General features: G+C 38.5%; 1 protein-coding gene across 2 annotated transcripts in view; it reads left to right on the forward strand.

Annotated features, from left to right (window-relative positions):
• The window catches only part of DMD (dystrophin), a 2,214,577-nt gene that overhangs the window by 1,682,071 nt on the left and 519,195 nt on the right, over positions 1–13,311 (forward strand). For both annotated transcript variants that reach the window (XM_027607979.2, XM_027607980.2), the window contains exon 54: positions 5,848–6,002. In XM_027607979.2, the coding sequence (XP_027463780.1) occupies positions 5,848–6,002 (155 nt within the window). The remainder of the gene's footprint in view (positions 1–5,847; positions 6,003–13,311) is intronic.

Here is a 13,311-nt window from a genome sequence, read left to right on the forward strand (position 1 = left end):
TATTTTTTTTTCTGCTGTCTTTGTTTGGCAATGTCTTACTTTATTGTACACAATACTTTTCCAATCATGCTATTATCATCAAGGAGACTATTTTATATTCTTCAGTGTTCAGTTATAATAAGCCCGATCATTTGCATTAAATTCCGTTATATGGAAGTGTATCTTCTTTAACTAGATTGAACCCTGAATATTGGAGTCAAGAAACTTGCATTTCTGTGATGCCTCTTTCACTGATTAGCTTTGCCACCTTCAACAAGTCACTTAACCTCTCAAGGTTTTTGTATTATTGGATGGACAATTATGGGATTGGGTTGGAGAAGAGGAAAGGGGATAACAAAAGATGAAAGTGGATGTGTAGGTGGGGGTCCTATGTTTGATGATGGAAGGCCTGGTTTGAGATGGAGAAAAGGAACCAATAAAAAGGTTGTTGGAGAATCCAAGCAAGAAATAATGAGAGCCTAAATTAAGGCAGCGACAGTGGAGGATTAGGTCACTGACAAAGGCCAGAAACTCAACTCTACCTTCTGTAGCAGGAAATTAAAAGTTAAATGGCAAAGGGCATGGGTATAGGTTGGGGTAAAGAATTGGGTCCACCAATCCAATTTACAGCAGTGACGTGTCAGAATAGTTTTAGTGGGGTGGTGTTGGCAAAAGCCTGATTTTGATGAGTTGTAGAGGGGCAGGAATGAAATCCGGTTGAGACACCAAGTGAACATTTGCCTTCTAAGGAGCTTAATTGTGACAGAGGACAGAGAGCAGGTTTTATTGTTGTTGTTTGGAGATGCATGCGTTGGCAGGGGGACTCATGTTTGAAGGCTGTGGAGAAAGACCCTCCAGAGAGACAAGAGACTGAAAAGACACAAAGATCCCAGAAGAGATGAGTGTCCAGACGGAGGGATCTGCTTCCCATAGCACAAGGATCACCTCTTCCTCTGAGACTAAAGAGAAGGATGCAAGATGTCATCTCTGTTTAATGAAATGTATGCTTGTTATGTTAAACCGTGTCATTGTAGGCAGGGCCCATTTGCTATGAGATTTCTTCCAGTTTGGATCTTCAGGGTTCAGTCTGGAAACCACCCTAGATATTTCAGAGGAAATTTAATATCGATGACTGGTTCCATGGCTAATGGAAGACCTGAGAAACCCAGTAGGAGACAGTAGGGCAGCTTGGAGGTTGGCAATATCAGGAAGCTGTTGGCCACCTCAAAGGCAGGAGGGCCAACCAGTGTTACCAAAGTCCAGAAACCAGAACCATCTGGTGCTTACTCAACTGCTGTGGAGGCTGCACAGAGGGTCCTGACACTACAAAGGGAAGGGCTGTTCCTTAGGAAATGGAGACATGAAGAAGGCTCTGCCCACATAGAGAGGAGAAAATATACTTGAGTTTCCCCCTTCCTCCTGCTCTTCCATGTTCTACTGAGACCTCTCACTGGCCTAACCCATCTAGAAGCCAACTAACAAGAAATCCTGGGAAATTCTCATCCGCCGAGGGGTTAGTTCATCTGCAATACTGAGTAGAGTAGGAGATTGCCAGAGAACGGATCTAAAAGCTAAGAAGCTCTTCCGCTGTTAGCTCACAGAACTAGATTTTTTTTAAATGAATTTCTTAGTTTAGGTATGCCAACACGGTATCCTAAGCAAAACAGAGAAACCCAGTATGTAGGACTTTTTGTCCGTAAATATATTAGGATCCTATTTTATAATTTTCCGAGCAGTTTTGAGTTTGGCCCTATGACAAACCTGAGGCACAGGCAGAATAAGTCACTCCATCCGATTTTACACACAACAAAACTGGGACTCAGAAGGTTAATGACGTTCTTAAGATCAAACAGCAAACAAGGGCCAAACAAGACTTCCTGGGAAGATGTCTTTTCATTACTCCGTAGTGCCTTTCGTGAAGCTCCTTTGAGTCACAGTCATTAAAAATGTTAAACTCTAGTTCATCTGGAACAAACGGTAATTTCATTTGTAGGTGACCATCCCAAAACATGTTTTATAAGGAAACCTCAACAACACTCAACCTGAAATTTTTAATTTTAAGTCTGCGGACTCACATTTATCTCCTGAATTAAAGGGAGCCTTTTAGATAAGCTGCAGCATTATAGACGATGTCTATAAAACAGTGGGTCCCTTGCTTTGCGTTCAGTAGAGGCTTACCCTGGGGTGAATATAGGGGGGTTTATTCAAAATAGTAGTAGTAGCAGTAAAATTAGTATGAGTGGGAGTAGTAGTAATAGAAAGGGTAGTAATAATCACAATGATTATAGCTACTGTTTACTGAATGCTTTGAATGCACCAGTCACCATTCTAAATGTATTCCCTGGATGTTCTAAATGAACCCTCATGATAATCTTTCGAGGTAGACGCTGTTAATACACCCATTTGAGAAAGAAGGAAACTGAAACACAAAGAGGACAATTAACTTTCCCGTTTGTCACACGACTAGGAAGTGATCAAGCTAGGATTCCAACACAGCAGGCCCAAACTTCTAACTACTCTCTCTCTCCCTTCCTTGTTTTCTCCCATGCACAGTCAGTATCCCTAAAAAGAATTCTTACAAATAAAAAATAAGGAAAGGCAAACATTAAAATGAAAAACTTTTAATACTCAAAGTTCTTGAAAATAATTCAGGTTGTCCCATAGCTGACAGTCATTTTTCTGCCTAAAATGCTGTGTATAAAATATCAGCACCATATTAGGTTTGAATATAAAATATTTCTTTCCTGGTTGGGGACACAATCTTTTGGGGATTTAGCATTTTATATTCTTCATGGAAAACGCCACCCACATATATATGCACCCACAAAAATCATCTTTTTTTATAGGCTTGTGTTCACAGTATTTCAAATTTCTTCACACACTGTGATCACCATACAAACAATTCCCTGTAGTGTATACCATTGTAAATAGAATTCGGAAATAAAAAGGAGTGTGTGTGAATTCTATTGTATTTTTGAATTTACACTCCTTCTGTGGCTTGGAGTTATCCCAGTAGTAAATTTCACAGTAGTAGGCAAAACTGGTCAAGGTCATTGTTTGTAGTCTGAAAGACAACTTGGTTAAAATCCAGGTTGGTCAACATATTTGAAGGAAGGGAAACCGTCTGTTCAGGTGAATGTTTTTAAGAAGGGAGACAAGAACACTGTTGTTGAGAACCTTAGAGTTGAGATAAGGACCTTTGCCCTGTCAGTGTTGCTCAAGGTCAGTGGGATTTCTTCTTTTTAATCCTACATCCTCATAAAACCTGGGCAGTATACAGTGAGGGTTAGAGCTCAGTCAAGATTTCCGTAGATAGAAAAATCTCAATTTCAATGTGAATACAAATTTGAAGAAAAATATATCACTTGTGGGTTTTTTGGTTTTTTTTTTTTTTTTTGGTCTTTCAAGAATTAAAGTTTATCAAAAAGCTCTGGTTTGAAATCAAGCCTCACTCTTTTACCTGTTTACTATGAAGTCTCTAACTTTAGCTTGATATTTCCTTCCAGATTTTGGAAAATTCGAGCATAGTTTTCAACTTAAACTTCTGGGTATTTTTTTAAGATCTATAGATTAGAACAACAGGGTGTATCCTTTTTCCTCTAGACTTTTCAAATAGCAACCCATGAGTGAGTGGTGGCTTCCAAGATTATCTTTCTTAGGTAAAGTAAGTGATTTTAATTACATTTATTAAAATTTTAATGCTCTAATGTTGCTTTATCATATTTCTTTAATAGAAAAAAAGGTATCCCTAAGAAGGAATTAACTTGGAAAAATGTAACCAAGTCATAGGTCTCAGTTTCATGCATTCTTATGCTACCAATTAGAGATTGAATAGATGATGGATAATAAACTCTTCTTTAAAAATGCAAACACCATCTTAGGGATAAAAAGGCCCAGTTACAGTGCATATTACTTTAACACTGTAGGTTTGGCTTAAGTAAGGAGGGGAAGGGATGGAAAGGTCATTTTGTACCTTAGGATATTTCTAGAAAGCGAAAGCCTTCAGGGGGTATGTTTCACCTCAGAAAGGCTTTTGAATAGTGTGAGGATCCGAAAAGTAGAAAATAAGAGCCACAGGGCTTGAGAAAATGAGTACATAAGGAAAGACAGACATTCCACAAGGATACATTTTAATTGGTTTGTAGTGTAGCAACTATTCCCTATACCTTTAAAAATTCTCTCCCTTTTTCCTTTCATAGCAAAAGTTAGTGATATTGGCTTTAGATGCTTGGTACTAATTTGGTTATTTGGCTCTACTTGTTATATGCAACAAATACAATTATTTCTTTTGATTTGAGAATAGAATGTTCTAGTTAACTGAGAAATGCCAGATTATATATACATTATACATTTTCAAGGAATAGGAGTCCACCCAAACATACTGGAACTACGGTAGAATTACTCTTGTTTGATTTTTATTATATAAACAGCATACCAACATGAAAGAACAAATATTAAAACAAAAATGACTATTCTTCAGAAACATCAATTCATTTCAATTTCCTGTGTTCCCCTTCTAGTTCATGACTTAACAGACTTAAGAAATTCAATATAGATAGAAATTGTGTTTTGTTTGTTACGTATGACTTTGATGCCCATTTATTGCACGTTAGACCATTGGGTTGACGTATTGTGTTAGTTTGATGTCCTCTCATTAAACACTGAAATTTTCTCATTTTTGTACTATATTAGTTAATGAAGGTCTTTATTCCTATAATGTATTTCTCTTCTTTTAAATATTTTATTAGGAGAAAATACCAAAAGTACAATAGTTAAGTCAGTGGGAGTAAGCATTTGTATGTCACTTGATATCTTTTGCCAGATTGTCCTGCTAGATACTGTTCCCAGCAGTAGTACATGGATATGCTAGTTTTACCACAGCCCTTCCCGCTTTGGGTCTTATTTTTTATTAATTTAATTGGTGTCAAATTATACCATCACTGTCTTGATTTAATGCTCTATTTTTTATTTTTTAAGTTAATTCTTAAAATGGACATCTCTTATTCTTTCTCTTGTTTGAATTGCTTATTCCTAGTGCTCTGTCCCTTTATCAGTGGCTTAACCCACTATGTTGGATTTGATATAACCACCTTAGCAATTTAATATCATCTTAATGCTTTAGAAGCCTCCTCCATGCCCTTATGGCCGGGGTTAATTGTTTCCAGATAAACCTATTATTGGTTTACTTATTTTATATGTGGTATATCAAGTGATGAAAGACAGAGCTTGATAATACTCAGTTGTCAGAGACAAACAAGAAAACGTAGGTCATTTGGTTTAGCAAGATTCTTACATTGGAAATTTTATTCTAATTTTAAAGGAGGATATTTATTAAAGTATTATGAATAAACTGGTCCTTTGAAAACGTTCGCAACTAGAATAACAGTACTGTTCTTTTGATGTGTGATATTTTCTATATGCAGCTGTAGTTGAATGCCAGTAGATGGCACTAATTACATAAACAATTCAACAATTTAATGAAGAGGGAAAGAAATACATTAGTTTTGCTTTTCTGTTCAGATTTTGGTATGTCCCATACTCAACAATTATATGGGAGCTTATTTTTATAGTTTGTTCTCTCCCATGAAAAAAATAATTAAACCCAGTTGATTTCCAATTAATTGCCACTAAATTGAAATACCCGATACTGAGTATTGCTCAAGATGCGGCATTTGAAAAGTTTTGTCATGAAAAGTGGGTTAGTTTATACAGTCATGATTGACTAAATCACGTGGTAGGTTAAAAGTAATCATGTAGACATATTCTGACCTGAGGATTCAAAACCTATTTATGAAAAATTTTAAGAAACTACAACTCAAGATTTCAGAGAAAACTGACATTCATTTTCTTTCCCATATGCATCCACAGCAGTTGGCCAAAGACCTCCGCCAGTGGCAGATAAATGTAGATGTTGCAAATGATTTGGCACTGAAACTTCTCCGGGATTATTCTGCAGATGATACCAGAAAAGTTCACATGATAACAGAGAACATCAATGCCTCTTGGGCAAGCATTCATAAAAGGTATGAATGACATTATTTCTGAAACTAGTGTTGGCTGCCATGATGGATGGGTGGTGACACCGGGTGGACCATGTAGATTTGTTTTCCTAATCCTGCTAAACTGGGGCTTCAGAGGATCCAAGGTGACAAATGCCAAGCAAATACGCAGGCTTACCTAAATCCTCTAGAATTTTAAAGGTGAGGGACCTGAAGACTGGTGAAATTAAGTGATTTGCCCAGGCAATGATATAACTAAGAGTTTAGACAAACAAAAATACTGATTTATAGCCAGAAGAGCCATGTGTCAATATGTTTTGAGAACTCTATACAAAGAAATATTCTATTCCATAGTGACACATGCTGCCCCATTCTTAATCTGACAAGGAAGTTGCTTGGCGTTTCATGATGGGATTATAGCTGTCCATGGTGCCAACATTGTATCTCACTCCACATACTCAATGAGAAAATCCGTGCAGTGTAACATGACTCAGAACTTCATTTCCCCTTCCGTATCAATGAAAAGTAACAGCTCTTAGAGATACTATCTCCTCAAAGTAGATTCTGTGTCCTTATTATGCACTCCTTTAACCCCAAGTGCTTTTCTTTTAATAGCACGTGTCCTAATTTTAAATAAAAACCTGAATTATGTAACTAACTGTTTAATGTTTGTCCTTCATATTAGTCTAAACTCCCTAAGGACAGAGACCCTCTTTCTTTTTTTTTAAATTGTGTTCGGTTATCCAACATACAGTACATCATTAGTTTTTTTTTTTTTTTTTTTTTTTAATTTTTTATTGTTATGTTAATCACCATATATTACATCATTAGTTTTTGGTGCAGTGTTCCATGATTCATTGTTTGTTCATAACACCCAGTGCTCCATGCAGAACGTGCCCTCCTCAATACCCATCACCAGGCTAACCCATCCCCCCACCCCCCTCCCCTCTAGAACCCTCAGTTTGTTTTTCAGAGTCCATCATCTCTCATGGTTCGTTTCCCCCTCTGACATACTCCCCTTTTCTTCCTCTCCTGTTATCTTCTTTTTCTTTTTTCTGAAAATATGTTGCGTTATTTGTTTCAGAAGTACAGATCTGTGATTCAACAGTCTTGCACAATTCACAGCGCTCACCGTAGCACATACCCTCCCCAATGTCTATCACCCAGCCACCCCATCCCTCCCACCCCCAACCACTCCAGTAACACTCAGTTTCTTTCCTGAGATTAAGAATTCCTCATATCAGTGAGGTCATGTGATACATGTCTTTCTCTGATTGACTTATTTCACTCAGCATAACACCCTCCAGTTCCATCCACGTCGTTGCAAATGGCAAGATCTCATTCCTTTTGATGGCTGCATAATATTCCATTGTGTATATATACCACATCTTCTTTATCCATTCATCTGTCGATGGGCATCTTGGCTCTTTCCACAGTTTGGCTATGGTGGACATTGCTGCTATAAACATTGGGGTACACGTACCCCTTCGGGTCCCTACATTTGTATCTTTGGGGTAAATACCCAGTAGTGCAATTGCTGGATCGAACGGTAGCTCTAATTTCAACTGTTTGAGGAACCTCCATACTGTTTTCCAGAGGGGTTGCACCAGCTTGCATTCCCACCAACAGTGTAGGAGGGTTCCCCTTTCTCCACATCCCCGCCAACATCTGTCGTTCCCTGACTTGTTAATTTTAGCCATTCTGACGGGTGTGAGGTGGTATCTCATTGAGGTTTTGATTTGGATTTCCCTGATGCCAAGCGATGTTGAGCACTTTTTCATGTGCCTGTTGGCCATTTGGATGTCTTCTTTGGAGAAATGTCTGTTCATGTCTTCTGCCCATTTCTTGATTGGATTATTTGTTCTTTGGGTGTTGAGTTTGATAAGTTCTTTATAAATTTTGGATACTAGCCCTTTATCTGGTATGTCATTTGCAAATATTTTCTCCCATTCTGTCGGTTGTCTTTTGGTTTTGTGGACTGTTTCTTTTGCTGTGCAGAAGCTTTTTATCTTGATGAAATCCCAATAGTTCATTTTTGCCCTGGCTTCCCGTGCCTTTGGCGATGTTTCTAGGAAGAAGTTGCTGCGGCTAAGGTCGAAAAGGTTGCTACCTGTGTTCTCCTTTAGGATTTGGATGGACTCCTGTCTCACGTTTAGGTCTTTCAACCATTTGGAGTCTATTTTTGTGTGTGGTGTAAGGAAATGGTCCAGTTTCATTCTTCTGCATGTGGCTGTCCAATTTTCCCAACACCATTTGTTGAAGAGACTGTCTTTTTGCCATTGGACATTCTTTCCTGCTTTGTCAAAAATAAGTTGACCATAGAGTTGAGGGTCCATTTCTGGGCTCTCGATTCTGTTCCATTGATCTATGTGTCTGTTTTTGTGCCAGTACCATACTGTCTTGATGATGACAGCTTTGTAATAGAGCTGGAAGTCCGGAATTGTGATGCCGCCAGCTTTGCTTTTCTTTTTCAGTATTCCTCTGGCTATTCTGGGTCTCTTCTGGTTCCATACAAATTTTAGGATTATTTGTTCCATTTCTTTGAAAAAAGTGGAAGGTATTTTGATGGGGATTGCATTGAATGTGTAGATTGCTCTAGGTAGCATTGACATCTTCACAATGTTGATTCTCCCAATCCATGAGCATGGAACGTTTTTCCATTTCTTTGTGTCTTCTTCAATTTCTTTCCTGAGTATTTTATAGTTTTCTGTGTACAGATCCTTTGCCTCTTTGGTTAGATTTATTCCTAGGTATCTAATGGTTTTGGGTGCAATTGTAAATGGGATCGACTCCTTGATTTGTCTCTCTTCTGTCTTGTTGTTGGTGTATAGGAATGCCACTGATTTCTGTGCATTGATTTTATATCCTGCTACTTTACTGAATTCCTGTATGAGTTCTAGCAGTTTTGGGGTGGAGTCTTTTGGGTTTTCCACATACAGTATCATATCATCTGCAAAGAGTGAGAGTTTGACTTCCTCTTTGCCGATTTGGATGCCTTTGATTTCTTTTTGTTGTCTGATTGCTGTGGCTAGGACTTCTAATACTATGTTGAATAGCAGTGGTGAGAGTGGACATCCCTGCCGCGTTCCTGACCTTAGGGGAAAAGCTCTCAGCCTTTCCCCATTGAGAATGATATTCGCTGTAGGTTTTTCATAGATGGCTTTTATGATATTGAGGTATGTACCCTCTATCCCTATACTCTGAAGAGTTTTGATCAAGAAAGGATGTTGTACTTTGTCAAATGCTTTTTCTGCATCTATTGAGAGGATCATATGATTCTTGTTCTTTCTTTTGTTAATGTATTGTATCACGTTGATTGATTTGCGGATGTTGAACCAGCCTTGCAGCCCAGGAATAAATCCCACTTGGTCGTGGTGAATAATCCTTTTAATGTACTGTTGGATCCTATTGGCTAGTATTTTGGTGAGAATTTTTGCATCCATGTTCATCAAGGATATTGGTCTGTAATTCTCTTTTTTGATGGGGTCTTTGTCTGGTTTTGGGATCAAGGTAATGCTGGCCTCATAAAATGAGTTTGGAAGTTTCCCTTCCATTTCTATTTTTTGGAACAATTTCAGAAGAATAGGTATTAATTCTTCTTTAAATGTCTGATAGAATTCCCCTGGGAAGCCATCTGGCCCTGGGCTTTTGTTTCTTGGGAGATTTTTGATGACTGTTTCAATTTCCTTAGTGGTTATAGGTCTGTTCAGGTTTTCTATTTCTTCCTGGTTCAATTTTGGTAGTTGATACATCTCTAGGAATGCACCCATTTCTTCCAGGTTATCTAATTTGCTGGCATAGAGTTGCTCATAATATGTTCTTATAATTGTTTGTATTTCTTTGGTGTTGCTTGTGATCTCTCCTCTTTCATTCATGATTTTGTTGATTTGGGTCATTTCTCTTTTCTTTTTGATCAGTCTGGCCAGGGGTTTATCAATCTTGTTAATTCTTTCAAAGAACCAGCTCCTAGTTTCGTTGATCTGTTCTACTGTTCTTTTGCTTTCTAGTTCATTGATTTCTGCTCTGATCTTTATGATTTCTCTTCTCCTGCTGGGTTTAGGCTTTCTTTGCTGTTCTTTCTCCAGCTCCTTTAGGTGTAGGGTTAGGTTGTGTATTTGAGACCTTTCTTGTTTCTTGAGAAAGGCTTGTATTGCTATATACTTTCCTCTCAGGACTGCTTTTGCTGTATCCCAAAGATTTTGAACAGTTGTGTTTTCATTTTCATTGGTTTCCATGAATTTTTTTAATTCTTCTTTAATTTCTTGGTTGACCCATTCATTCTTTAGTAGGATGCTCTTTAGCCTCCATGTATTTGAGTTCTTTCCGACTTTCCTCTTGTGGTTGAGTTCTAGTTTCAAAGCATTGTGGTCTGAAAATATGCAGGGAATGATCCCAATCTTTTGGTACCGATTGAGACCTGATTTGTGACCTAGGATGTGATCAATTCTGGAGAATGTTCCATGGGCACTAGAGAAGAATGTGTATTCCTTTGCTTTGGGATGGAATGTTCTGAATATGTCTGTGAAGTCCATTTGGTCCAGTGTGTCATTTAAAGTCTTTATTTCCTTGTTGATCTTTTGCTTAGATGATCTGTCCATTTCAGTCAGGGGGGTGTTAAAGTCCCCCACTATTATTGTATTGTTGTCAATGTGTTTCTTTGCTTTTGTTATTAATTGCCTTATATAATTGGCCGCTCCCATGTTCGGGGCATAGATATTTACAATTGTTAGATCTTCTTGTTGGATAGACCCTTTAAGTAGGATATAGTGTCCTTCCTCATCTCTTATTACAGTCTTTGTTTTAAAATCTAGTTTGTCTGATATAAGGATTGCCACCCCAGCTTTCTTTTGGTGTCCATTAGCATGGTAAATGGTCTTCCACCCCCTCACTTTCAATCTGGGGGTGTCTTTGGGTGTAAAATGAGTCTCTTGTAGACAGCATATTGATGGGTCTTGTTTTTTAATCCAATCTGATAGCCTGTGTCTTTTGATTGGGGCATTTAGCCCATTTACATTCAGGGTAACTATTGAAAGGTATGAATTTAGTGCCATTGTATTACCTGTAAGGTGACTGTTAACTGTCTGTTGTCTGTGTTCGTTTCTGTTCTTTGCTGCTTTTAGGTTCTCTCTTTGCTTAGAGGACCCCTCTCAATATTTCTTGGAGGGCTGGTTTCGTGTTTGCAAATTCCTTTAGTTTTTGTTTGTTCTGGAAGCTTTTTATCTCTCCTTCTATTTTCAATGATAGCCTAGCTGGATATAGTATTCTTGGCTGCATATTTTTCTCGTTTAGTGCTCTGAAGGTATCATGCCAGTCCTTTCTGGCCTGCCAGGTCTCTGTGGATAGGTCTGTTGCCAATCTAATGTTTCTACCATTGTAGGTTACATATCTCTTCTCCCGAGCTGCTTTCAGGATTTTCTCTTTGTCTCTGAGACTCGTAAGTTTTACTATTAGATGTCGGGGTGTTGACCTATTTTTATTGATTTTGAGAGGGGTTCTCTGTGCCTCCTGGATTTTAATGCCTGTTTCCTTCCTCACATTAGGGAAGTTCTCTGCTATAATTTGCTCCAATATACCTTCTGCCCCTCTCTCTCTCTCTTCTTCTTCTGGGATCCCAATTATTCTAATGTTGTTTCGTCTTATCGTATCACTTATCTCTCGAATTCTGCCCTCGTGATCCTGTAGTTGTTTCTCTCTCTTTTTCTCAGCCTCTTTATTTTCCATCATTTGGTCTTCTATATCACTGATTCTCTCTTCTGCCTCATTTATCCTAGCATTTAGTGCCCCCATTTTTGATTGCACCTCATCAATAGCCTTTTTGATTTCGATTTGGTTAGATTTTAGTTCTTTTATTTCTCCAGAAAGGGTTTCTCTAATAACTTCCACGCTTTTTTCAAGCCCAGCTAGTATCTTTAAAGTCATGATTCTGAACTCTAGGTCCGACATCGTACTAATGTCCGTATTGAGTAGGTCCCTGGCTGACGGTACTACCTCTTGTTCTTTTTGCTGAGGTGATTTCTTTCGTCTTGTCATTTTGTCCAGAGGAGAATAGATGAATGAGAGAACAAAAGGCTAACAGGTTTACAACGTCCCCAGCAAATATACTGTATGCAAATCAGAAAAGACCTGAAACCAGGGGAAAAGAAAGGGAAAGAAAGAAAAAAGAAAGAGAAAAAGAAAAAAAAAAAGAAAAAAAAGATAAAAACAAAAACAAAACAATTCAAAAAAGGCAGAATATGATCAAATATGATCAGGCTAGTGCATAGATCAGTGCCACACACTAGATTTTGGGCGTATTTTGGTCTGTTAGAAAAAGTGCCTCCTAAAATTTTAAAGGAAGAAAGACATATATGTACAAAATAAGGGTTGATACAATGAAGGGATGGAAGATGACTGTAAAGATGAAAATTATAAAAGATTTTATAAAAGGACTTGGTAAGATAAGTTGTTTGAAAAAAGAAAGAAGATTTAAGGAAAAAAAAAAGGAAAAAGGGAGAGAATGTGATCAGGCAGGAGACTAGAACAAAGCCATACACTAGTGGTTTAGGGTATATTTTGATCTGTTAGAAGAAACTGTACCTCAAAATTTTAAAGAGAGAACAACTTATATATATATGCCAAAAACAAGGATAACTACTATGAAGGGATAAAATATGACTCTAAAAATGAAAAAAAAATAAAAAATGTTTTTTTTTTTAAAAAAAAGGGATTTATAAGATGTTGGTTGAAAAAGGGAAAAAGAAAAATAAAAAAAGTCAACAAAAATTAACTTTGATGAAATAATGAATCATGGTAAAAAAAAAAAAAAAAAAAAAAAAAAAAAAAAGAAGGCATGAATCTATGTGCAGTATTCCCCTAGCGCTGGAGTTCTCCTATTCTCCTTGATCGATCAACTTGGTCTTGGCTTGCTGGCTGTTTGTGCTGATCTTCTGGGGGAGGGGCCTGTTGCTGTGGTTTCCAAATGCCTTTGCCGGAGGCGGAATTGCCCCGCCCTTGTCCGTCCGGGCTAAGGAAGCTGCTCCAGTTTGCTCTCAGGAGCTTTTGTTCCCTGCAAGCTCTCGGTACAGCTTTGGAGGACCAGGGCGAAAATGGCGGCCTCCCAGTCTCTGCCCGGAGGAGCCGAGAACTCGGGGCCCCACTCCTCAGTGCGCACCCAGAGAAAAGCAGTCACTCCCGTGTCCCCGGTCTCTGGCCGCACTCCGTGCTCACCTGGCCTGTGACCGAGCGTTTCTATCTCTGGCACCCGACCCCGCTCGGAGTCTCCAAACCCAGCAGATCCCTGCAGTGTGTTCCCGCACCGCTCCTCCCCGGGAAGGAAGGGGAGTCTCCCCGGATC

The sequence above is a fragment of the Zalophus californianus genome, chromosome X, assembly GCF_009762305.2.
Source record: "Zalophus californianus isolate mZalCal1 chromosome X, mZalCal1.pri.v2, whole genome shotgun sequence".
Taxonomy (NCBI): domain Eukaryota; kingdom Metazoa; phylum Chordata; class Mammalia; order Carnivora; family Otariidae; genus Zalophus; species Zalophus californianus.